The 26174-nt window shown below is 37.1% G+C and overlaps 2 protein-coding genes across 2 annotated transcripts; both read right to left on the reverse strand.

The window, feature by feature from the left end:
* Positions 1-45: 45 nt before the first annotated feature.
* Positions 46-6186, reverse strand: LOC107744125 (spindle and kinetochore-associated protein 1-like). Its single transcript, XM_016557630.1, has 7 exons — positions 6054-6186; positions 4109-4198; positions 3169-3293; positions 2784-2887; positions 2501-2641; positions 700-869; positions 46-434 (listed from the first exon to the last, which is right to left on the reverse strand). Exons 2-7 carry the CDS (start codon positions 4194-4196, stop codon positions 286-288), a joined length of 777 nt encoding a protein of 258 aa, XP_016413116.1. The 5' UTR covers positions 4197-4198; positions 6054-6186; the 3' UTR covers positions 46-285.
* Positions 6187-7106: 920 nt separating this feature from the next.
* Positions 7107-22628, reverse strand: smarcad1b (SNF2 related chromatin remodeling ATPase with DExD box 1b). The gene is made up of 22 exons (XM_016557631.1): positions 22241-22628; positions 21738-21861; positions 20409-20571; positions 20262-20310; positions 19994-20091; positions 17578-17676; positions 17398-17476; positions 16174-16592; positions 15885-16081; positions 15708-15798; positions 15520-15619; positions 15109-15268; positions 14612-14747; positions 14265-14396; positions 12837-12932; positions 12516-12633; positions 12315-12430; positions 10813-11001; positions 10358-10476; positions 7663-7845; positions 7450-7559; positions 7107-7368 (listed from the first exon to the last, which is right to left on the reverse strand). Exons 1-22 carry the CDS (start codon positions 22287-22289, stop codon positions 7307-7309), a joined length of 2889 nt encoding a protein of 962 aa, XP_016413117.1. The 5' UTR covers positions 22290-22628; the 3' UTR covers positions 7107-7306.
* Positions 22629-26174: the final 3546 nt, after the last annotated feature.

The following is a 26174-nucleotide window of genomic DNA, read 5'->3' on the forward strand; positions in this document are numbered from 1 at the left end:
TTTGTTCTCCAACATAAATTACACAAAGTTCTGAAACCTCTAATGTCAGTTCTAAAACCAATTTATTAGCAACACTTTTCAAGCACACAAAGGTTTCAACATTTGATGTTTGACTGTGTTTAATTTGTTTGTTTACCCATAAATCCAGTTCTCTGCCAGGTTTTAGGCCTCAAACTGAGTAGATGCAAATCAGGATGATTTGACATAATTCTATTTTTAATAAATTCCACGGCAAATGTGACTCCATTCAAAGCGATGTGATGGAGATGTGGGCGTCTCGGAGTCTTAGAGCAGGATGAAGCGTGTGAGACCGCCGCCTCGGACTTCCCTCAGACGCTGGCAGTGGCGTAGCATGTTCAACATGCCCACAAACCGTTTGTCCACCTTCAGCTGGGCGAACTCTCTGATGTCTTGCTCCACGATGAAAAACTGACCTGCAGGACACAGAAGGAGTTGATGGATGACCTCTTTCAGCCCATTAGAACTTAAATACCAGACCAGGATAAATTACCCTAGTTATCGGAGCACTTATACCAGTTCATGCGCCGGTGGCGTTAATAGTTTTCTGGAGCAAACAGTAAACTCTCAATTCTCCATATGACAAGACTGTTAATACATGATGGACTGCAGTGCTAAACGTGGTCAAATAAGCCTTTGACCAGCAGCTTTGGAAGAGATAGACAGATAAAATGGCGATACCCTTGGTGTCCTTTGTTTCTTGGTCTTTAAAGCGCTGGTGGAGCGTGCGGGACACATTGTTCAGGGTTTTGACTGGCTGATGGAGGATCTTATATTTTGACGTCACAGCTGTGTTGATGCTTTGCACCGCTGCGTTCAGCTGGTCATACGTCACGCGGCCTTTCATATACCTGTGACAGCACAAGTGAAGATCAAGAAATGGACTTCATGTGAATGGCAGTAACAATTTGAAAGATAATAGAACTGCGTTAATCATGGAATTCCTGTTCCAAAACCGAGTGAGCTCTCTTCCTTTCTGCTGTCTACATTAGTAACTACGTTTCAATACTTTTCTAACCAAAATGGAGCATCATAAGTAACCATTTTGAGACATTCTACTAATGCACTGTAGCAACACAAAAGCACTCTGTACCTGACTCACCATTGATTTCAATAGCGCGCAACTGTAGAATTCTGGGAGTAAAAATTCCAATTTCTTCATAGGGGAATAACAAGGTTCATGGTTATTAATTAATGGTTTATGCTTTTGTTGAAGACATAAGCTCACATTATTTCAACATATTTTTTAAAATCACATTAAACAGTGAAAACTACATTACCCACAATTCTGCACAGAAATGTCCACCAATCAGAGAATAGAGTTCCGAAATTTGAGTTCCATAAGTATTTTTTTACATGTACATGATTTTTAACAATAACTTGTTATAGACAGACCTCCTATGAGCTCTGAGGTTGTTAATTTATGGCATATAATTGTGATTATTTTACAATAATTTTTGTAAAATTGTAACAAAATTATTTACAAACAAAAATATAGAATTTTTGTTTGTATATAATTTTGTTAAAATTTTAGCCATCAGGTCTAGATATATAGATCTATTTGAAGCTTCTTGGAGGCCTCTCTTCAATCACCTGTTAAAAATTTCCAATAACCATGACACCACTTGAAAATTTTGTAATTGTAATTTTGTTTAATTTCTGTGTCAATGTTAATACGCCCATGTGTGGGTGGGTGTTTTTTTCTTAAATACCACATTTGAATCTTTCTATGATTTTTTTTCTCTCTTAATTTCTTGTCAAAGCTAGCGACAATGTTGACACTTGCAAATCTATCTGCTCTCTATTTTTAGTGTCACTTTCCCTATCAACCTTGCTTTAAAGATAAAACACCTAGATGATTATTTATTATTATTTTTATTCTATTATATTCTTTTATTTATTCTATTCAAATACTTAAATATTTGTATGTATATATATATATATATATATATATATATATATACACACACACACACACACACACACACATTTTCCTGAAACTTTTTTTTGCTTCAAATAAATTTGTTTCGTTTCACCTTGCAGTTGGTTGGTTTTTGTTTTCATGGTTTAAACTCTTTAACAAAGACTATTTTATATCCCTATGGAAAAAACGAATGAGTACAATACTTGTGGAGGTGCACTGTTGCACTCTATGAAGTTGGATGTTAGCATGTCACTAAGCTAACAGCATGCTATAACCAAAAATGTATAGCACATAAATATTAGGTAAAACAGCCCATTTGTAAATAGATTTTCCATGTTTCTGTTACTGAATGAAAAGCTCATCACAGTGTATTTTGGGATTGCCGAGAGACGGTATCTGAGATGGTAGCACACCGATCAAAACAGCCTTCACAACAGCATCACGCCTACAATGCTGTCTAGGTAGGCGGCTCACTGGATTTTGGAATACAGCTATTGTTTACTGTTCTGTACTATATTTGCTCACAGTGTTTGTTTAGACAGATGTGGAAGGACTCACGGTGGTATGCTGTCAAACTCTGGGACGGTAATGAACTCCATCTCTTTGATCTGGTTGCGCTGAGGTTTCCTGGGCGGCCCCTGTTCCTGAGGGGCGGGTGGCGCATCTGTCTGCCTGCTCTGAACTGCCACCTGTCCTCCTCTGAAGACAACACAAAAAGCCAAACTCATCAATTTCAGTCAAGTGGTTCATGTTTTTTGTGCTTCCTAATGATGAAGCAAACTGAATAAGGCACCATTCCAATGTGGTATAGTTGGCAAAGAAACACAAAAACAGGAAATACCCTTGCGGAGCTGCTTGCTGGCCTCTTTTGGGCATGTGCGGAGGGATGTTGTTCTTGAGGTGAAGGACATCCTGCTCGTCCTCCAGGAAAAAAACTTCTAGATCCTGTTGACAAGATCAATAAAAGAGAACCAAAGTAAAAATATAGCTTTTGATCATATGTGATGAAGTTTTACTAGTGATGGGCACCTTTGAAACACTGCTTCATGAAGCTTCAAAACCTCCAGAGCAGTTCACAGAGCATATATCAAACTTCGAAAGAGTGAATCGTTTTGTGAAGCAATGGGTTCAACTGATTCAGAGTTTTCGAAAAGCTCCCATTACTTAATGTTACAATTACAGATATTATCTATAAAATAAAATAAATATGAATGAAAATATCACACCTTCAAATGCTTAAGCAAGCCTCTCTGCTCGCCCACATATCTCTCAAAGCGATCCAGAAGCTCGTTGATGGCAGAGACTTCTTGCTCGATTTTGAGAAGAGTCCCACGTTTGTCCGGATCTTTTGCTAAAGAAAAAAAATCGCATGAGACATACCGTAACAAATTATACCAACACCAAGGAACACAATTTAAAATGATAAAATATAAGTCAATTTGTGAACTCATTCATTATTTTACAGAACCAGGTAGAGATGTACCAAAAATATTCGCCAGAAACAGCGAAACAAAATTCGACTTTGGTCAAAATGGTTTTGGAGTGTCAAAAAATAGTGATGTTTAATTAGACCTTCTCCGATGCTGTTTTTTTGACTGGTAAACATCAGCAATTTGGATGCAGATCACCGCAAAAAAAAATTATGCTAGAATAGCAATATGTAAAAATTTGTGAAGATGGTGAAGAACATTACTCTGTTTAATTTATTAAATTAGTTCAGTTAAGGCTCATTCACACCAAGTACAATATATATCAACTATATTAGTGTGCACATTACCGCAGAATAAAGCTCAGTTTACTACAGTAATGGTCATTTGCCGCTTTAAATGCTCAGGCTCTTTAAAGCAGGATGGATTCCGACTTTTTGATTAGGTTCTTATTCAACATAATTATATCAACAGGAAAAAAAATGGAAGTGATTTCAGTATGGTTCTTTTGTGCTGTTATCGTTATAGTTGTGTTGTGGGCTCTGCTATTCTTTTAAATTTAGAAGTTTTTTTTTTTTACAACTACATTTATATCGTTGTGAATGTGACTTTACGGAGTCACTCCAAGTTAATGAGCGAAATTTTTTTTTCGGCTAAATGCGAACTTTAATTTCGGTTTCGGTAGAAAATTATTTCGGGTACATCACTGGCAATGGTAAATATAGTAAATACAGCATACCAACAGCTCGAAGCTCCAGGAGACTTTTAATCATGGAAATTTTGTCGTTAATATGTTGCGTCACTTCTTCAAGCTCACAGTGATTCATTTCTTTAAAGAGAAGATAAAAAGATTAGGGGTCAACAAGAGCTCACATTCAAAGACACACACAACACTACTTACCAACAGCCTAGAAACAAGCCAAACATACCTTGGCAACAACACCCTAGCAAAGCAACAGTGTCCACTCTGAACACCTTAGCAATTGATTCCCAATAATTTAGCAACCACTCACTCACACACACACACACACACACACACACACACACAGTGCACACACCACTGTAACGTTACCATTATATATAGATCAGTGGCGCACACACTCATAACAGCTTAGCATCGCCCTAGCAACCTTGCAAAAAGCCTACAGAAGGCGTATCTGACACAACTCAATTATATTTACTGTATATAAGCTATATGTCGAAATGTCCACGTTTTAAAGTTTTCAGTGAAGGCTTTATCAGTTCTTCTTTGTGTTGTTTTCTTTTTGTTAGTCTTTATGAGCTTATATATGACACACAATGTTACCACGTCTACAACAAATCTAGTGACTGACAGTTCGCAGCGGGAAAGGGAGACACTATACACCAGGGGTGTCCAAACTCGGTCCTGGAGGGCCGGTGTCCTGCAGAGTTTAGCTCCAACCAGTGTTGCCAACTAATTTTCAGGGGAAGTTGCTAAAGTAAGGTTGATTTGTTGCTAAAAGTTGCTAAATGATGTTGTGATGACATTGCGTGATGACGTCATTACGTAATCACAATGCAAAATTATGTCAAATCTCAGCAAAAACATATATATTTTATATATGTTAATTTAGATTTGTTCATAACAATATAACTGCATAATATAATATTAAAATATAAATAACTATTTTTAAATCCATTGAAGTATCGAAAACTTACACATTTTTGAACGATTACAATTAAAGTTTTATACTTTAAAGCAGTTTATTAGTAGTTAGTTAGTATGCTGCACTCTAAGAAAAGTAAAACATTTTGCACAATCTACTGTGTTAATATAAAGGAATTTTCTGGACTGATTTTTCCACAGGTTTTTGTACCTGCATTTTAAATTACGCATTGTATTTTGTGTTTTCGGGTTACAACGGAGAACGGATAATGTCCTGGAAAATTACTAGCACCTTTTCCATTTTTCTGCATATTTTTCTTACAGTGTACTAACTCATCAACAATCGCAGGTACAAGCTACTAAACAAAGTGTCTCATAAATTAAAAATAACAGTATTCCATTATTATTATTATTATTATTATTACTATTAAATTAAACAATTGCAAATAGCAGCTAACTTAATTCCTGTAACGTGTGTATACTAGGCATCTTTGGTTTCCTCTTTTTGTGTAATTTTAATGGTAAATTGTGCCTTTTTATCGTTTGAGTCACTTATCAAAAGTTGCTAAAAGCTGCCAAATAATTGAGTCACTTATCAAAAGCTGCTAAAAGCTGCCAAATAAATTAAAAAAAATAGCTAAATTTGTTGCTAGGTGCTTTTGGAAGAAAAAGTTGCTAGGGTAGTCTGAAAAGTTGCTAAATTTAGCAACAAAATTGCTAAATTGGCAACACTGGCTCCAACCAGCTCCAAAACACCTGCCTGGAAGTTTCTAGCAAGCCTAGTACGAGCTTGATTAGCTGGTTCAGGTGTGTTTGATTAGGGTTGGAGCTAAACTCTGCAGGACACCGGCCCTCCAGGACCGAGTTTGGACAGCCCTGGTCTAAACGATCTGTTACAGGCACAAAACACGGTCCATAAACTTACTGTTGAACGACTGTTGATAGTCGCGGTTTAAAATACTTTTTGCATCGGTCTCAAACTAACGACACTGTTTTGAATAAATCGGCAACATTACAAGTTAAGAAAGAACATACACATACAATTAATGATACTCGCCTGTCTTATGGATTTGTTTATGGGATTGATTAGAGTGTTTCAGAAAGGGATGTGAAGTCAGATCGCGCCAAAGTTCAAATACAAGCACGCGCAAAACACACCATGTGATTCTTCCACACACTTTCGTCACAGAGAGACTCACTCTTTAGCATTTCTCAGGTATTTAATTTACTTTCTGATGAGACCATTCTAAATATGATGTAGGCTGTTGTTTATAACACTGGCTCTATCTTGATTTAATATGCATTTATGAAATCTTTTCCCAAGTTTGTTAATGCTGTCAGATGTTCTGGTAATATCAAATCGGTCTTCAAACTGAAGACCTTTTTTATACAACGGCACATATGCGCTGGTATGTGTTACGGTGTTTTTATTTATGTATTAACTTTTAATTTTAAGTAATTGTGCTTTTCTGAGTCATGACCATGATGTCAACTAGGTCACATACATTTTTAAAGAATTTGCTTCGAGTTTTTATGTAATTGACCCATATCATAAGATATCTTAAAGGGGTCATATGATGCTGCTAAAAAGAACATTATTTTGCAATGCCATAGAAGAACCATCTGGGGTTCCCTAAAAAAACCTTTCAGTGAACAGTTCTTAAAATAGTTTTTTTCTTGGTTTAAAGAACGTTTTAATTGTCTGAAAACCCCTTTTCCACTTTAAAGAGCCCTTGGGAAAATTCCATGAATGTTCTTTATGGAGCCATACATGCTAAAGAGGAACCTTTATTTTTTAAGATGAATACTATGAATAACTTTATCAAGATTCAGTGTTTGGATGCGACTGTCAATCCAAGAAAAATGCTGTCTGTTTTAAAAAACTGAAACAGAGAAAATGCTGAATTTATCGAAGCATTTATTTCAGGCACTGGGTCACATTGTACAGTTACTGGAAACTGACTGTTTCCTTATCTGAGATTCTAAGCTGAGACCCAGATCCAGACCAAAACCACAAAATCAAGACCAACTCAGGAAATGAGCAAATAACAACAAATCCTTCAACAACATTCACTTTTTTTAATCAAACGACTGAGGTGTTAAACCCCCATGAATACAAAAACTATCAAACAAACACCAACATCACCACAATATTACAGTATTTTTTGCCACGAACAGTAGAAATGTAAACACATCTGCTCCTTTGAACCTCATATTTTTTTGCGAGCAGTATAGAAAAATCAAACTCGGGTCTGCTACAGTACTTTTTTTCTTTCAGATTCCGTCAAGTGTCACAATATGAGCCAGCTTTCAGAGTCCAAGAGAAGCTTTGAGCAGCGAGGTCATATCATCAGGTAATGAGTCCTCTTCACCTGGAAGAACCAAGCATATTTGTATTCATTTTACAAAAAAACAGGTAAAAATCCCTGTGAGCTTTATTAAAGTGTTCTCACCCTCCTGAGTTGCGGTCATGTCCTGCTCTAGTTTGAGTTTTCTTTCTCCAATGCGGAGCATGGTGTCCTCTATGGAGTCCTTACTTATCAGCTTGATCACCTTCACCGTCCTTAAATGTGACAAATGCATTCAGATATAAAAGCATTAGGACAGACGATAGTGAAACAAAAGGAAAGCCTACTGTGAGACACACATGTCCAGTGTTCTCTAACCTGGTTTGTCCCACCCGGTGACAGCGTCCCTCTGCCTGTTTGTCATTGTAAGGGTTGCAGTCGATATCGTGAAGGATGACCACATTGGCTGAAGTCAGGTTAATGCCTAGTCCTCCGGCTCTGGTGGACAGCAGGAACACAAATATATCCTGGTCTGTGTTGAACTGGTCAATCAGCCCAATTCTGTAAAAGCCCAGTGAGATTTACAATTACTGTCCATTTACTTAATTGGCATTAAGAAGTCACTTTTTTTCTATCTGAAGTGATAAACAGTATGCTAACAGAAGCAAAAGTCCCTGTGGATCATGGGGTTAAGTGCTTTGGCCAAGAAAACAACGGTGGGAGAACAGGATGGTGACCTACATGAATGAAACCGAATGAAGTGTAGCTAGTTAATTTACATTTTGGTAATAATTCCAAAAATGAATAATAATTGGTATTATGTCAATACCACAATAATTAAATTTAAGTGGAAATCCACCACGCACAATATATCAGTGCCATATGATATCAGTTACTGGCTGATATCTGTGATTTTTATTTTATTTGTTTTGTTTTTTTATGTGCTTTATTTTTTCTGTATTAATATTGGATATTTAATTATTTACATATATTTTGAGAATTAGATCATCATCTACTAACTTAAATGGATAGCCGTATATTATCTCTTGAAGAGCACATGTACACTACAGTTGATAAGTTTGGTGTCAGTGAGATTTTTATTTCTTTTTGAAAGAACTTAATACTTCAGCAAGCAAGGATTCATTGATTAAAAGTGACAGTAAAGACGTATAAATGTTATAAAAACTATATTTTGAAATATAAATGCTGAACTTTCTATTTATCAAAATCTTGACAAAAAAATCTATCACGGTTTCCACAAAAATATGATGCAGCACAACTGTTTATAACACTGATAATAATAATAAATGTTTCTTGAGCAGCAAACCAGCGTATTAGAATGATTTCTGAAGGATCACGTGACACTGAAGACTGAAGTAATGATGCTGAAAATTCAGCTTTTTTTAGCTATTTTAAAATATATTAACATGTATCATTATTAATATTAAAAGAAATATATTTTAAATTGTAGTAATATCTTTAATAATAATTCATAATTACATTTTATTTATTTTATTGAATATTTAAGACATTTCAAATAATTTGAAAATGACGGTACATTCACGCGGGGCGTCGGCGTCATCACCTCTCGTTTACTTTGAATGAAGTAACGTGAAGCATTGTCGAACTGAATTGTGGGTCCATCACATCGCATCATTGGCGTTGCTCGCGGCAGAAGTTGACAACTTTTCAACTTTTCAAGCGCCAACGCAGGCGTCAGCTAATCAGATCGCCGATTTAAGGCTGATTTATACTTCTGCGTCGAACCTACGCCGTAGGCTATGCGTCAGTTTTCATTTATACTTCTGCGTCGTTGTCCGCGTTTTTTTAGCTATTTTAAAATATATTAACATGTATCATTATTAATATTAAAAGAAATATATTTTAAATTGTAGTAATATTCCACAATAATACTGATTTGATGGATTTTTTTGATAAAATAAATTCAGCCTCAGTGAGCAAAAGAGACTTTTTTAGTGGTCGACCGATATCGTTTTTTTTTTTTTTTTCACAGCCGATGCCGATATCTTAGAAAGCAGGGTATCCCATTGCCGATATATATATATATATATATATATATATGAAGTATAAATCAGCCTTTATGCAAATACCCTAGCGTAGATGCTAGCCACTATGACGGTTGCGTCAGCACCAAGCTTCAGACACGCCCTCCATCAAGCGTTGATGCCGAAGCCCCATGTGAATTACCGTGAGTTAAAAAAAATAAATGTCTAAAATAAACATACTTTAGATGACAACTTCATGATGCTGTAATCCTATTTTCACAAATAAAAAATATTTTAAAATACATAAAAAAAGGAAGTAAACACTGTAACCAACAGGGCACTCAGTAATCGGGGAAGTTTGTGTGCACTGGGAATAATAAAATAAAATAAAAAACAAAATAAAAGTCTCTAACATATCGGCCGATGCCAATATTTGAAAATGGCAAATATTAGCCAACATATCGGCCTTGGTTGACCACTACGTTTTTTATCTTACAATAAATAAATAAAACAATAAATAAATACAACCTTATAATAATTAACAAAGAATTGTAATAATGTAAATTTTTAGAGTAATAAATATATATATTTTTTAATGTATAATTACATTTGGTTGTCCAAAGGTCAAATTATTAAACAAAACCACTCCTAGCAAACAAAACCCAGAACAAAAATCCACGCCTACCGAAACAATAACGGCACAGAACACAAAACAAGACCAATAATTTTCACAGGGCAAAACAGATGGTCTCTTCCGGTCTAAACTGGTGGTTCTTGGCCAGAACATGAAGCCAATAGTCTGTTTCCGTGAAACGAAGACAGACAAAGTCTTCAAGGACACGGATGGAGAACACTGTGTCACTGAAGGAGACACGATCCGTGATTTACGACAGCTGTGACGAGACACAATAATCATGTCCACCTCAACACGAGCTGCCAACATTACCTCTCTCACTCGCTCCTGTCATGAGTCTGGACTTGAGCCGACGATACAAGGACACAGATGATGATCTGAGACTGTCCTGAATTCCTTAACTCAGCAACACTTGACATCTAAGTGTGTTTACCTGTCACTCATGGGGGTTGAACCGTCCAGTCGGTTGTATCTGTGCTTATGGTGTCTCAGGAACACCTCCAAAATGTCAAGCATCATTGTGAACTGGCTAAAGAGCACCACTCGATCACCCTGCGCAGAAAAAAAGAGAGATATTAAACATGCTGATGAAAATGAGAGGAAAAGATGATCAAATTCATTGTATGTAAAAGAGCAGCATGAACATTGTGCTAAATGTCTGCTTTTGTGTTCTACAGAAGAAATTAAGTCATATGGGTTTGGAATGACTGTCGTCTACTGTGTGCTGTAACCAAGTATATACTATGTCTATAGGTGACTATGCAATATGGTGTAATTTGGGACACAGTGTATTTCTCTGCACAGTTAAATAACTTTCATTATACTCTAAGGGGTTGTTGAAAATGTAATTTGGTCTGCCGAACATTACAGGAATCTGTTTTCCCCAACCTTCTCCTTCAGGGAGTTCAGCAGCTGTGCGAGGAGGCCGAGCTTCCCCGAGTCCAGCAGTATGTCTGTATCGAGCTGGTATTCCTGCAGTGCAGAATACTGCTGACAGAGGCGGTGCAACTCAAAGTCCGAGAGCACCTCCATGTCCTCTTTGATGAGAGCGGGATCTGCATCACGGTGACTCGGCTCCTGGAATTAATGGTAACATGCACACTCTTCAGATAAGTTACACATATAACATATAACAGAACAAGTAAAAAACTACACTCACAATAAATATCTGCCCTAATTATACTCATTCCCTGCTGCAGTTCTATACGAAGCACTAAGTCAAGATTGACCAATACTGTTGCTTTATGACTTAATAAGATTACCTATAACCTGATATTAATATAGATTATGTTTAAGTGTACTGTATGACCGAAGTGCCAAACCGATTTTTAATTTGTTTTATTTCATATTTTTGACACAATAAATAAATCAACATTATACTACAGCAATAAAAAATTACATGTTTATGAATGTTATTATTATTGTTTTATTATTATTATTGTATTTATTCATTTATTAATTTTTCCCCCCCACACAGCTGTTCGTGGACTAACACTGCTCTAAAAGTGATTACATAAGTATTTTCCACAGCAACCTAATAATAATAATAATAATTCTTATTGTTATTTATAAAGAAAAATAATGATAATAATATTGTAATCATAACTATTATTATTATTTTCCATACAGCTGTTCACAGACCATTGTGACCAATAATGATGATGATAATAATAATAATAATTACTTAAAAAACAATAATAATATATTCATAAAAATATATTTTATTGCTTAACATTTTTCGGCATTGTATAATATTCATACATTTATTATTATTATTATTATCATCCATACAGCTGTTTGTGGACCAACACTGCTCTGAAATTGATTGTTTATTTTCCACAGTGGCCTAATAATAATAATAATAATAATGTTATTATAATTTTTGATACATTTATATAAATATTATTATTAATTTATTATTATTTATATTTATGTTCAATGACTGTTTTATTGCAGTATAATATTCATAAAGATTCATAAATAAAATTAACTAAATATTATTATTATTATTATTATGTATTTTCTGTACAGCTGTTCTGAACAGTTGTTCAACAGTGTTCTGAAATGTATAAAATTAGTATTTTTCACAGCACCCCATTTTTACATTTAGATAAACCTTTCCCTAAACAACAATTACAAGAAACTTTTTGACGCCGATCAGACTGTCTCTTCATGTATAAATGGATAACTCTGGATAAGAAATGGATAAGACAAAAACGGTATCCGACTTAATGCGATAGTCCAAAGTCTGGCTACATGAGCTCTGCTGACCTACATAAAATCAGTGCAGAAAATGTAAGAAGCCCACCGATTCCATCAGGGCCTGCTAAGATCTAAACTTCCTGCGGCGTTAATCAAAATGTACCACTTCATATAAAAATATCTCAGACCTTGAGCATGAGTCTGCTCATAGCTTTGAGTTTTTCTGTGGTATAATATTGCCGGTGAAGAAGCGGGTGGTTGGACATCTTCCTCAGCTGCATCATCACATTGGTCAGCTCGCGTTCTGCAGAAAGACGTGGTTAATAAACTATGATTCACATATACTGAAGCCAGTACCATTTATAACAACACCTCCTTCAAATACATACTTTCCCCATTACTGGAGCGCTTCAGTTTGTGGAAAAGAGCGTTGTAGAGTTCCTGCTGCTTCTCGGACATGGCACAAAATTCAACCTGCTCCTCTTTGGCAGGCAGCTGCTTCAGGACCTGCTGGGCACATCATCATCTGTCAGTGAATCGCTGGAGTGCCCTAAAGCCACAGAGGGTCAACACGACAAGCAAAGTGCCTCATCTGCTCGTGAGACTGAATAATGCATTTGAGATGTTGTCCAACAGATTTTCACATTGGCATGCATTCTGAGACCACATGCATTATGCAGAATGCTTATGGACTCTGCATGCAAATGCACCTCGCTCTTCACACGTCTGAGGATGAAGGGTTTCATGATGAGCTTGGCATGGGTGATCCTGTCCCTCTCGAAGCTGCTCTGCTCCTCTGAAGATTTCTGGTGGAAACAGACCAAAGACATATTAGAAATACCTGAACTAGATTTTTCATTTATTGAAGAAAATAAGAGTGCTGCTTGCCCTGATGGTAGGGTCTTCTGGGTGGTTGCTATAGTGTTGGTATACTGGGTACTTTCTACAGGCATGGCAAGGTGGTTGCTAGGGTGTTGTTAAGGGGTTCTGGCTGCTTTCAGAGGGCATTAGGCTGGCCTTTAGGTATTAGGTTGACTAATTGGTTACTAGGGTGTTGCTAAGGTGTTCTTGGTGCTTGCTAGGGCATCAGGCTGGCCAGATGGTTGCTAGGGTGTTGCTAAGGTACTCTAGGTGCTTTCTAGGGCATCATGCTGGCCAGATGGTTGCTAGGGTGGTGCTAAGGTGTTCTGGGTGCTTCCTATTGGCATTAGGCTGGCCTTTAGGCATTAGGCTGGCCAGATGGTTGCTAGGGTGGTGCTAAGTTGTTCTGAGTGCTTCCTAGGGCATTGGGCTGGCCAGATGGTTGCTAGGGTGTTGCTAAGGTACTCTGGGTGGTTTCTAGAGCATGACTAGGTGGTTGTTAGGGTGTTGCTAAGGTGTTCTGGGTGCTTTCTAGGGTATTGGGCTGTGCTTTAGGCAGTAGGCTGGCAAGGAGGTTACTAGGGTATTGCTAAGGTGTTCTGTGTGCTTTCTAAGGTATCACTAAATGTTGCTTATGTGTTCTGGGTGCTCTCTAGGCCCTAGGGCATGACTAGGTGGTTGCTAGGGTGTTGCTAAGGTGTTCTGGGTGCTTTATAGAAAATTACTAGGTGGTTGATTGAGTTAAGTGATACCATGCAACTTAAGCAAACCCTCAAGCTAATGTTTTAGAAAGAAAAAAAAATGGATAAAGTAATGCCCCAACGACAAATCAAATCTTTTATGCTCTCATAAAATCTTGGATGTTAAAATTGTGGCAAAACCGTACAGCATGCTCCCAGCTTTATGTTGTTTACTATGAGCAACAATGATAAAAATGCACAATATCGGTGCAATATTGTTTATCAGCCAATATTTTAATGATTTTGAATCTATCTGTATAGGTTAATATTTAATATAAATTATGAAGATATTGTATATCTAATTTTGCATGCCCATTTCCCCTTTTTACCTTTAAATTTAGCAATATTCAGAAAAGTAAAAAAAAAATCACATACAGCATTTAAAATTACTAGTTTTAGTTTTCATTGTTTTTTATGTTAAAAACTCGTATTGAACTTTAGTTATCAATAATTATAATTTGTGTGATGACTGCCTTAACCACTGCTAATAATGTCAGCCCTATCAGAGATGGACATTTAAGCGTGTGCAGGTTCTACCATGGAGAACATCTTTGAGATCTGTGAGGTGCTGCTGGAGAACATATTGGGCATGATGAAGTTGAGCAGAGACATGAGCTCCAGTAGGTTGTTTTGCAGCGGGGTTCCAGTGAGCAGCAGACGATATTTAGCCTGAGGGGACACAAATGGAGGAGAAACCTGAGTGCCTGAGGGGGCAAAGGCAGTTAAACCCCAGTGGTTAACCCCATTGGAGCAGCACACACTCCTGCTTTTACACAAACAGACCGTGTGGCTGTAATAGAGCTCGAGGCATTTATTCTTAATGACCACTGACGCGTTGCTATGGATGACAGCTACAGTATACATGCAGCTTATGGTGAGCTTACGTTGATGGCCATGAGGTGTCGGTAGCGCAGCGAGTTCATGTTCTTCAGCAAGTGGCCTTCATCGAACACAGCATACTCCAGCTTGAGCTTGCAGAACAGGCTGCGGTCACTGCTATTTCCAATAGCCAGGTTGTAACTGTGCACAAGAGACCATCTTAATGAGCCGAGGTATTAAGGGGCAGGACATGAGGCACAGCCATGTTTCATTACCATAAATAATGAATGGGACAGGGTCATTTTACTTGGACCTTTTCACGTTCACTCAAACGCTGAGTATTTCATCATTATTATGTCTTTAACAAGGGTGCTTTTTTCTATGCTAACTTCACGGCTTGTGGCTCCGTGTGTGGCTTAGTTCAAAAGATACATATTTCCCCAGGCACCTTCTCGGATTTGCATGCAGGTGGTCTACGAAGGATATGACACCTTGACTCTTACTTCGAGGGTTCAGGGCAAGAACCATGAGTGTATCTGAGAGCTTGAACTTCGATACTCACGTGGAGACAATGATGGAGAGAGAGAGAGAGGCAATAAATAAATGAGTGGATGAATGAATGAACTTCACCTGTAAAAGATTTAAAAAAGGCTTGGTTTTACCATAATATATCAGCACTTTGAACCTGGGGCACCAAAGATTCAGTTCCCGAACCCAATTATCTGTAAAAGAAACAACAAGTTTAGCTGATTCAGACTGTTTCGGTGTTGTATGGTGATGGTTATTTGTATATTTATATGTGTGTGTGTAATATATGTGAGTGTGTATCTTAAATATACACAGTACACACACATATATTATGTAAGCACATACTTTGTTTTTGGAAGCGATTAATCATGATTAATCGCCTCCAAAAACAATGATTAATCGATTTTACAGCCCTAGTTATTTAGATGCTAATTGCTCTATTCACCAAGTGTAGAAGCAGGAACGGTGATGAGATGAGGCCCATGGTTCCCTTCCTGATAAAGGTGGGCCAGAAACGAGATGGTCTGAATGGTCTTCCCCAAACCCTAAAAGAAGAAAACGCATCCAAGCGATTAAATATGGGATCATCGCAATGAAAATGATCATTCAGACACAACCATCATAAAAACAGACCATCTCATCTGCCAGGATTCCACTAAGTTTGTTCTGATGTAGTAAAGCCAGCCAGTTCAGTCCAATCAGCTGGTACGGTTTCAGCTGGAATCTAGAAAAACCCAAAGAAATATGAAAATAAATGATCACTCTGCAATGAAAATGCCATTTTTTTCTGAAATCTATGTTAAATCTTACGTGCTAGTGAGGATCTGGGGTTGGCTCATAGAGCCCGGGCCCTTGTTCATCACTTGGGTCACGTCTTGGATCAGTTTTACCGATATCTCCTCACACTTGCTCATGAGACCTTTAACAACTTCCCTTTCCTTCAGAACCTCCCTACATCCTGTCAGCAGCTCAGTGGAAAGACCGTTTCCTCTGTGCATGGCGTCATCCTGAGAAAGAAATGAGAAAAAGTGTTGCTCTTTGATCATGACCTCATGTTCTGGCAGTTATCAGCAGAAAGCAAAATGCGCAGTTCTCTCACCAGGTTTTTCCATGTTTTAAAGGGTCTCAGCTCTGTGATTTTCTGAGCCTTCTTCAAAGAGCATCCTGCAATGAGTGTGAGCTCATCCACAGAAGCGGTCTGAAAGAAGCTGAGGATCTCAGATTTGAGTTTGGATAGGGTTTCATCTGATTGGTCAGAGTCAGAGTCCAGTAATACATTCACCAAAGAGGCCTCAGAGTCACTGCACTCCTCCTCTGAGCTCACATATATGGTTTTGGTCACTACCGACTGCTTTGCACTCCTCTGAGATGGTTTGGTCCCGTCAAGAGGTCTGTGTGGTTTTGGTTGGGGTCGGCTGGGAAGTTGGACAACCTGAGTTTGTTGATGGGTACTTGCGCCCCGTCTGGTGCGTTTGGCAGCAGTGGAAATTTGAGAGGTGTCATCCTCAGACTCAACTTCTAAATGTACAGAAAGAGTGTAAGCATTAGGACAATTATCACATGCTTATGTAGCATCTTTGTTCTCATGGCTCTATCTAAATTTGAATTAAAAATGCTTAATTATGGGATGGATGGTTGCCTAACAACTAGCAGCTGAATTTCTGCTTATGAAAACCTCAGCCCAGCTGAGACTTGAAATTTTGAATATTTTTCTGGATGGGAAAGAGATGTTGACATCTTTAATTAATTTAATTTAAATCAATTTAATTTAATCTAGCTCCACACCAATAGGTGTCAGTATAAAGTTCAAGACTACTGCTGTATCTGTTGTTTAAGAAAACTAATAAGATCTAGAATCAGGTTGTAAAGTAAATAAATAAATAATAAACTATAAATATTACAAGTTTAATGATCACGATATCGCCTAGCTTGTCAGTGAACTACGGCTCTGTGTATTAAATTGCGCTCCATCTGAAAGCAGGTGATGGAGATTTACTACCAATCACGGAACCGGCTTTACTGAAGAGATGCACATGACAATCGCATGCGATTAATTGCACAGCCCTATACTGTACTGGACATAATACATCCATCATGTTGCGCTGACCTACAATGTCAGTTGTAACACCGTTCCCTGGCATTTATAACTATGAAGACTCCTACCGTGGCCTCATGGGATAGTAAAGTGTCCATTGGCTATTGCTTCATGAAACTGCATATTACTACTTGGAATACTGCTTTGACATACTACAGTAAAGTACACATATTATTGTGTCTAGCGTGCTTTAAAGCTGTAGACAATAAATCTCCCATCAAATCTCACCAAGGTCAGAGAACATTCGTAGTGTTTCCAAGGCATCGTCAATAAGCCAGCTATGTTCCTGAAGCACATCCCTGAGTTCCTGCGGGACGTCACACACTTCAACATTAACCCTCAAGCTCAAACAAATATTTTATTCACGTACTGTACGAAAATGGCCAACGTCAGCCAGTAATGACTCACATTCTTGTTTAGATGGGGAAACTTCCTCTGGAGTTTTCTCAGCATACGTTCCTGATCTTTAGATCTCGGCTCAGGCCCCTCCTCCTCTGAATCATCCACCTAATGAGACACAAAACACCGTTGTGACCCACGTCCCAGTGCTGCAGGGCTGATGTATTTTTGTAGGTCGAAACCTGGAAACGAGTTTGCATTTTAGCATTCTGGTTCCATCGTCCTGAAGTAAATAGGTTTTTTTTTAGAATGGATTTTAAGTTAAAGGATTAGATCACTCCAGAATTGAAATTTCCTGATAATTTACTCACCCCCATGTCATCCAAGATGTTCATGTCTTTCTTCAGTCGAAAAGAAATTAAGGTTTTTGAGGAAAACTTTCCAGGAATTTTCTCCATATAGTGGACTTCAATGGGAGCCAACGGGTTGAAGGTCAAAATTGCAGTTTCAGTGCAGCTTCAAAGGGCTCTACACCGAGCAATAAGGGTCTTATCTAGAGAAACAATCGGCCATTTTCTAAAAAAAAAAAAAAAACCTTATACTTTTTAACCACAAATTCTTGTCTTACACTAGCTTGACTTCATGCATTAGGTAGTGACGTTGGAAAGGTCAAACGTGGCGAAGGTGGAAATACCGACCCAGTGTTTACAAGTGTGGAGAAGGAGGACTGTTCAAAAGTTATGTGTTGAATGACACATATTTATATGTCTTTGTATCAGTTTATTGTTTAAAATGGTCTGTTCGTGTGTGTATCCTGGATGTTTAAATCTTTTAAAACCTAAAAGATTTCTTCCACTGACTTTTCCAACGTGATTACGTAATGCATGAAGTTGTGGACGCGTACCGTAGAGCTAGTGCAAAACGAGCATGATGTTAAAAAGTATATATACATTTTTATTTTTTTAGAAAATAGTTTCACTAGATAAGACCCTTATTCCTCAGCTGGGATCGTTGTAGAGCCCTTTGAAGCTGCATTGAAACTGCAGTTTGGGCCTTCAACCCGTTGGCCGTCATTGAAGTCCACTATGTGGAGAAAAATCCTGGAATGTTTTCCTTAAAACCCTTAATTTCTTTTCGACTGAAGAAAGAAAGACATGAACATCTTGGATGACATAGGGGTGAGTAAATTATCAGGACATTTTAATTCTGGATTGAATTAATCCTTTAAATGTCTGAAATAAGGTCTGTGGTTAACATAAGATCGAGATATTTTCACGTTTTATCAGAAAATACCTCCTGTTTTTTTTTTTTAACCTTTTACTTGTCTTGAAAAAGGCCGTTACTGACAACAGCTAAATGGAGGTTGTCGGGGACATTAAACATCGTCATTATATCGAACAGGAAATCTCATCTACTCACTAGTCGCCCTCACACCTCATTGTGTTTATAATCTCGCTCTTGCAAACTGTTCTAACTCAAACTTACAGGGAAAATGTTTTTTAAATAAAGACTGAAAGAATGACGTTTGAGTCATGTGACTGTGATGTAATTGGTTTATAGCCTATGTTTAGCTTTGACTTGAAAAACCAATTGACCCTTCGCTGGGAGTTTGATTGACAGGCGATCTGACCAATCATAAAACTGAATCTGCCATTTTGTCCAACAAATAATCCAGACAGGAGAGTAGATTTACGTAGGAGGACTTGAACTTGAAAAATGGTGTGTATTGACGTCTTTTTACAATTGAAACAAGATATCTTCTGATGTTCATTCATGTTTATTTCATGCTTTAACTAGTAAAGAGGAAGAGATGATCTGTTAATGTGCCGCTTGAACTGAGGCGCTACAGCGATCCGTCACAACACGTTAAAAAGCCACAAAACTATATATTTTTTGCATTTCTTAAAAAATGGCAAAATTTGAAAGACTTTGCTTCATACCAAAGGCAACCTGCTCTGTCTTGTCTGTCAGCGTGTTGTCTTTTTCCTCTTTGCTCCGTGATGTATTTTTCACTGAGCGAGAACATGTGTGGCATGAGATCAGCATGTTGCGAAGGGTCAATTGTGTTCATTTGTGAAGATTATCAGGATGAATAAAATGGGTAAGAATCATATACTTTTATTGGTCAAAAAGCTTATTTTCTGCAATAATTGAAAAGCTTTTTGTGGAGCTAACCAAAGTAATGGTAACTTATGGGTTGCCCTACAGAAATACGTCATCACTGCAGCACTAAAGTGCAGACGCACACACTCTCGCCAATGACAAATGACGAATTGCCCAATAAATCATCTCGAAAAGGGATTAACCGGTAACCTGGCACTTGATATCCCAGGTAGAAAGACATACTGTTAGTGTCCTTGATCGGGACACTCTTTTCAATTTAGCCTCGGAGGATTTGCTGCGGCATAAAATGCCTTGCTGTCAGTATTGAGAGGATCAGAGACAGAGCGTCCCATGTTAATCCAATGACTGGGCCTGAGCTCACCGCAGAAGCCCGCCTCTTTCTCCTGCGATGGGAGCTGTCGCTCTCCTGGGAAGCGCCACACATCTGCTGCTGTCTCCTCTCGTGGACCGAATCAGACGCTGACAAGGAGAGCACGTCAACAAGGCTCAGCAACACTCGAATCAATGCAGCAAATGCATCTTCACCTTAAACTCAGCTGGATTCAGCAATACTGAAGCCATTCAAGCGATCAATGAGCTTTTATCATGGGAGCTGTTCAGATTGATGGAGTGGCTCTGCTTATCTGTACCTGCCATCCCAGACGTCTTCAGGGGCGAGGGGCGCGCACTATTGGTCACCTAAAACGTCAATGAGATGATTATTGACATGCAGCCCAAACGATGGCTGGAATGCACCCAAAATTGTCACAGTGGGTGTAGAAAGCGCTTGTTTTTACCATACGTGATCCTTTCTGTCGTGTTTTTAGAGCTTTTGAGGTAGATCTCGTTGTTCTGCTGTGCTTCGGCCTCCTCTCAGTCTTCACCACAGTTACTTCCTCTTCATCAGACAGTGATATCTCATCATCAGATGACAGCACTATTTTCTCAGGCTCTTCTTGCCTTCATATCAAAAAATGATGAACAACTTTGTAGGGTTGGAACTATTTGATCAAATAAATACCTTTTCATTATCAATTCTAAGGTCAAGTCTCAGCAATGGCAGTTTATGGCAGTAAAAAAATGCATGTGAGGACTTAAAAGCAGGTGCAGACAGAACCTGCAGACTTTTTTTGCACTCTGCATTGTATAATTTTGTAAGGCTGCAAATATTTCATCAAATCGATAATAACTGGTAATGAAAATGGTCAACAACATTATTGATTCATCAGCTAGAGTGTAAAAAAAAAAAAAACTGTACAATGCAAGTTGTTCAAAGCATGTACTGTATCCCCTTAAATAGCCTGTTAAATTTACAAAATATCAAAAAATCCAAAATTTAAATTTACAAAATATTAAATAACCTGTTACATTTACGGTTAAAAAAAAAATTAAGCCAGAAATTCATTGTAAGAAATGCAGTGACAGTGTTTCATGTATTACAGGATGGCATATTGGTGCCTGCATATTTTTTATATTTTATTATATAGCTCTTAAGTGATATAATGTTTATACACTAAAATCTGCTTTTTACCATAAAATGTACTGATAACCACTTTAATAATGCAAAAAATATAATAAAAATAACCAAATATAATATAATAAAAAAATATATAATTATATAAAATATAATAAAAAGCCACACTATGAATCATCATAAGTACATCATAAATAGCCTATTGATAAAAAATGACCAGTACTCTTATGTAGACAGTGCTCATATGCACAAACACAAAATAACATCAGAGTAACACACGTGACACTAAAATAATGGGAAAACATTATCTAAATAACAGAACATGTAACACAAAACACCCTAATGTACATTACTAATAACAATAATGAGAAGAAAAATATGTAGATAAAATATTTTCATGTGACGCCGGGATTTCTGGGAATGTGTTTACTGTAAATTATATGGCAGTTCATAGGTTTTCCTTCCAAAACGCATACAGTTTTACAGTAAAATTACATTCAATGCAATGTTAAACCATAAACTTACAGTTAACTAATTAATTGGTTTTACTATAAGCATTTTCTTTTAAGATTATAAACATTTTTACATTGTGGGAGAATTATATATTCACAGTGCCTCGGCCTGAGCACAAATACTGCAGCTGATTACTGACCTGACTGGCATCATGGAACTGCCTAAGATCTCAATATCAGAGTCAGAGTCAGAAAGGGCAGTGGAGAGCGCTGATCCTGATGGACGTTGGGTTTCGGGAGTCTCTGGAATGATAGTGTCTGACTCTGCTGGAATAAAGCAATAAAGCACAGGAGGCCGTCAGGCAAAAACACAACGCATGCCCTTGAGAGGCTTATTACACTGTTTGCATTGGCAACACTGTACTGATATTCCTCAGACATTCTAGTTGCTGACTGTCAGATATTAAAGACATGAATAGAATATAAATACATTTAAATATCAACAGCGATGACGTTTTTATAATATTTGCATAGCTACTTAATTGGCACCAGGTTTGCTATGATGGGAACACTCTAATTAATGCTATTTTATTCATTAACCATTGTGAGATGGCCACATAAAACATTAAATAAAACAATATTAAATCAATTTGAAGAACAGGGTCTCGTCTGAAGTTCATACTGTCAAACTCATCAAACCTACCCGAGGGACCCACATGATTAGAGGATGCTGCTCCTTTCTTCCTCCTCATTGTTCAGTCTTGACGCGTTATCAACAGCTCAGTCCAGCTTTACGCGCCATGTCATGCATTTCAATCGATACAATCATCGACTTCTGACTCGTGCTTCCCCGAATCTACTATCTATCAACTGGAATGAGCTGATTTTCGGACAAGAATAGCATTTCTCTCTAACAAAGAATTCGCTCACCGGCGAGCTAATAAATTATTGCTTTGTCAATAACAGCCTCGCATCGGCTTCGGCCATCGGTAAATACCAGAAAACCCTTTTAACTCGGACCATTTCTCTGCACGTTATGAGTCTTTGGGATATTTCACCGGGTTGTATTGTACCTAATGTTTTTAATGAATGAAGACAGCGTAATCACGCTAGCCGGTTGTAACATCTGTAACTACGGTGGCCGCGAAGGTAACGTACGTACGTGTAGTCACAGGGGACCGAGCGAGAGTATGAACTTTAATACGATACATTACATTTTTATTTTATCTTAATTATTATTATGTAATTTATTCCAGTGATGCAAAACTGAATTTTCAGCATCATTACTCCAGTCTTCAGTGTCACAGGATCCTTCAGAAATCATTCTAATATGATTATTTGCTGCTTAAGAAACATTTATTATTAATATAAATGGTGAAAACAGTTGTGCTACTTAATATTTATGCAGAAACCGTGATATTCTCCCATTCAGATGTTTGGGGTATGTGTGTATATGTGTTTTATATATATATTTTTTTTTAGAAATGCATGCTTTTATTCATCAAATATGCATTAAATTGATCAAAAATGACAGCAACACATGTATAATGTCACAAAAGATTCTATTTCAAATAAATGCTGTTCCTCTGAATTTTGTATTCATCATAGAATCCTTAAAAAGTTTCAACAAAATATTGAAGAACAGGGTCTCGTCTGAAGTTCATACTGTCAAGCTCATCACACCTACCCGAGGGACCCACATGATTAGAGGATGCTGCTCCTTTCTTCCTCCTCATTGTTCAGTCTTAACGCGTTATCAACAGCTCAGTCCAGCTTTACGCGCCATGTCATGCATTTCAATCGATACAATCATCGACTTCTGACTCGTGCTTCCCCGAATCTACTATCTATCAACTGGAATGAGCTGATTTTCGGACAAGAATAGCATTTCTCTCTAACAAAGAATTCGCTCACCGGCGAGCTAATAAATTATTGCTTTGTCAATAACAGCCTCGCATCGGCTTCGGCCATCGGTAAATACCAGAAAACCCTTTTAACTCGGACCATTTCTCTGCACGTTATGAGTCTTTGGGATATTTCACCGGGTTGTATTGTACCTAATGTTTTTAATGAATGAAGACAGCGTAATCACGCTAGCCGGTTGTAACATCTGTAACTACGGTGGCCGCGAAGGTAACGTACGTACGTGTAGTCACAGGGGACCGAGCGAGAGTATGAACTTTAATACGATACATTACATTTTTATTTTATCTTAATTATTATTATGTAATTTATTCCAGTGATGCAAAACTGAATTTTCAGCATCATTACTCCAGTCTTCAGTGTCACAGGATCCTTCAGAAATCATTCTAATATGATTATTTGCTGCTTAAGAAACATTTATTATTAATATAAATGGTGAAAACAGTTGTGCTACTTAATATTTATGCAGAAACCGTGATATTCTCCCATTCAGATGTTTGGGGTATGTGTGTATATGTGTTTTATATATATATATATTTTTTAGAAATGCATGCTTTTATTCATCAAATATGCATTAAATTGATCAAAAATGACAGCAACACATGTATAATGTCACAAAAGATTCTATTTCAAATAAATGCTGTTCCTCTGAATTTTGTATTCATCATAGAATCCTTAAAAAGTTTCAACAAAATATTAAGCAGCAAAAACTGTTTTAACACTGAAAATAAGAAGAACCATTAGGCTATTAATAACTGAGCACCAATCATATCTGAGCAATGGAAGGATTTATTAGAATGATTTCTGAAGGATCATGTGACACTGAAGACTGGAGTAATGATGCTGAAAATTCAGCTTTTCCATCACAGGAATAAATTACATTGTAAAATATATTCAAATAGATTTTTAAATAATAATTAACAATATTACTGTTAATAATATTAATAAAATGTTAATGTAATATTATTTCACAATATACAATGTAACAGTAAAATTATGTAATATTTCACTATATGGGCCATTCTACAGAACTGGTCCAAACTGCTGTCCCACAACCGAAGAACACATTTAAAAAGCATTTAAGTAGCCTCTTCGAATCTTAGATGTTTACTAAGATCCTTCTATTATCTATCGAAACCCACAATAATATGTAAAATATTAGTAAGCTTAATATATATAAAATCATCATTTATTGGGTATTTCAATTGGGAGGTGGCTGTCCTGAACCCTAACCCCTAAATTTCAACTTATGAAAATTATATTGAAATAATTTTTATATATTTTTCCCATTGTTGTTTTTAAAAGTATCTTTTTTATTCTTTTAAAAAGTTAAGTTAAAAAAAAATATTTATTTTATATTTTCTTTGGAAATTATGAAACTTTATGTAAAAAATGTGTCCCGCACTTTTTTGTCACTACCGAAACAATGTATAGTCCATTGGCTGAGACTGATTTTAACTACACCCCTAAATTTATGATCAGGAAATATTTATGTATCACTTTCTCTTATAGCGACATGATGAGTAGATAGGCCCCATCATTTTGAGGTAAATGTGTTTAAAAATCTGACAAATCTGTGTGTAACTTTAAGGAATGTCACTACCGAATGCCTTTTTTCTGCAATTAAGTACACTTTTTTGGGAGTTATTCCATAACATTTAGTTTTTATATGTGTTCCACTGTTCAGAACTGTGCTAGCTAACCATATGTTGATTAGAATCTCTGAGCTAGGATCAAAAGTATCTAAAATTGTCACTACCGAAACATTCACACTGTCACAAACCAAACATTTGGTGGAATTTGGTGGAAAGTGACATCTTTTTGTTTTGTTTTTTGGGAGTTATCCCATAGAATTGTCACTACCGAAACAGTCACGATCAAAACATGTCGTCATTGTTTCGGTAGTGACAAAAGGGAACACATTATCCTCATATTTGGGGGAAATAAACAAAATTTTAGTACAGTTATGCAGTTTTTTTTGTATTTTATTATGGTTTAGTATGCAAGTTACAAGGACAAATATTCCAAAACTTTCTGAAAATACAATATGATAATTAACTGCACAATTAGTACTAGAAATGTGTACCTTGCATTATACAATTTGCATACAGACAAAAAAAAATTTTCAAGAGGTTTCCAACTCTGACTTTGGACCAATTCTGAATGGCCCTTATATATACAGTGTATATACAGTAAAATAGATGAATAGTTGACCCAAAATTTAAATTCTGTCTTGTTTCTCTCTCTCTCTTTTACATTTTACATGAAAAATAAGAGTCAATTGAAGACAAATCAACTGAACAAAATATCTAAGAAACTAGTTTCACACTGAAAAATGCAGCAGTATAAAACCATCGCATGTCTTTGAATGCAACCTGCCCTGTGTTCAAGTAAATCTGTCTAGTTCCAGAATCGCAACACATAAATCCAGTCATTTTCCTTTCATTCAAACTCTGGCTCCGTGATGTAATGAGCTGCCCGACTGTGAGCGCTTGGTTATTTGATTGACAACATTCCTGTGCACCGGAGCGCTTGATCTTGCTTCATAAGGATGCGAGTTGGCAAGAGGCGAGACAACAATAACAAAGGGTTTTCAGATGCTGCTGACGCTGCGAGGTGACGTGCTGCGACTGCAGTAATACTGCAGCGACTCTTTCACGCGTGCTAGTCTGCAAATCATGCCTTTACATAAGGATAAGGCTAGAAACTGACTG

Source organism: Sinocyclocheilus rhinocerous, unplaced genomic scaffold (assembly GCF_001515625.1).
Source record: "Sinocyclocheilus rhinocerous isolate Xijiao unplaced genomic scaffold, SAMN03320098_v1.1 scaffold287, whole genome shotgun sequence".
Lineage (NCBI taxonomy): Eukaryota > Metazoa > Chordata > Actinopteri > Cypriniformes > Cyprinidae > Sinocyclocheilus > Sinocyclocheilus rhinocerous.

Coding starts and splice junctions, on each gene's coding strand:
- LOC107744125 (XM_016557630.1), bottom strand. CDS start 4,196: ATGAATCACTGTGAGCTTGAAGAAGTGACGCAACATATTAACGACAAA. Junction 2,642..2,783: donor CAGCAAGCAGCTCCGCAAGG/GTATTTCCTGTT, acceptor TGTTGTCTTCAG/AGGAGGACAGGTGGCAGTTC. Junction 870..2,500: donor GAGTTTGACAGCATACCACC/GTGAGTCCTTCC, acceptor GTGCTGTCACAG/GTATATGAAAGGCCGCGTGA.
- smarcad1b (XM_016557631.1), bottom strand. CDS start 22,289: ATGAGGAGGAAGAAAGGAGCAGCATCCTCTAATCATGTGGGTCCCTCG. Junction 17,477..17,577: donor TTCCCCATCTAAACAAGAAT/GTGAGTCATTAC, acceptor GACGTCCCGCAG/GAACTCAGGGATGTGCTTCA. Junction 10,477..10,812: donor TGAACTCCCTGAAGGAGAAG/GTTGGGGAAAAC, acceptor TTTTCTGCGCAG/GGTGATCGAGTGGTGCTCTT.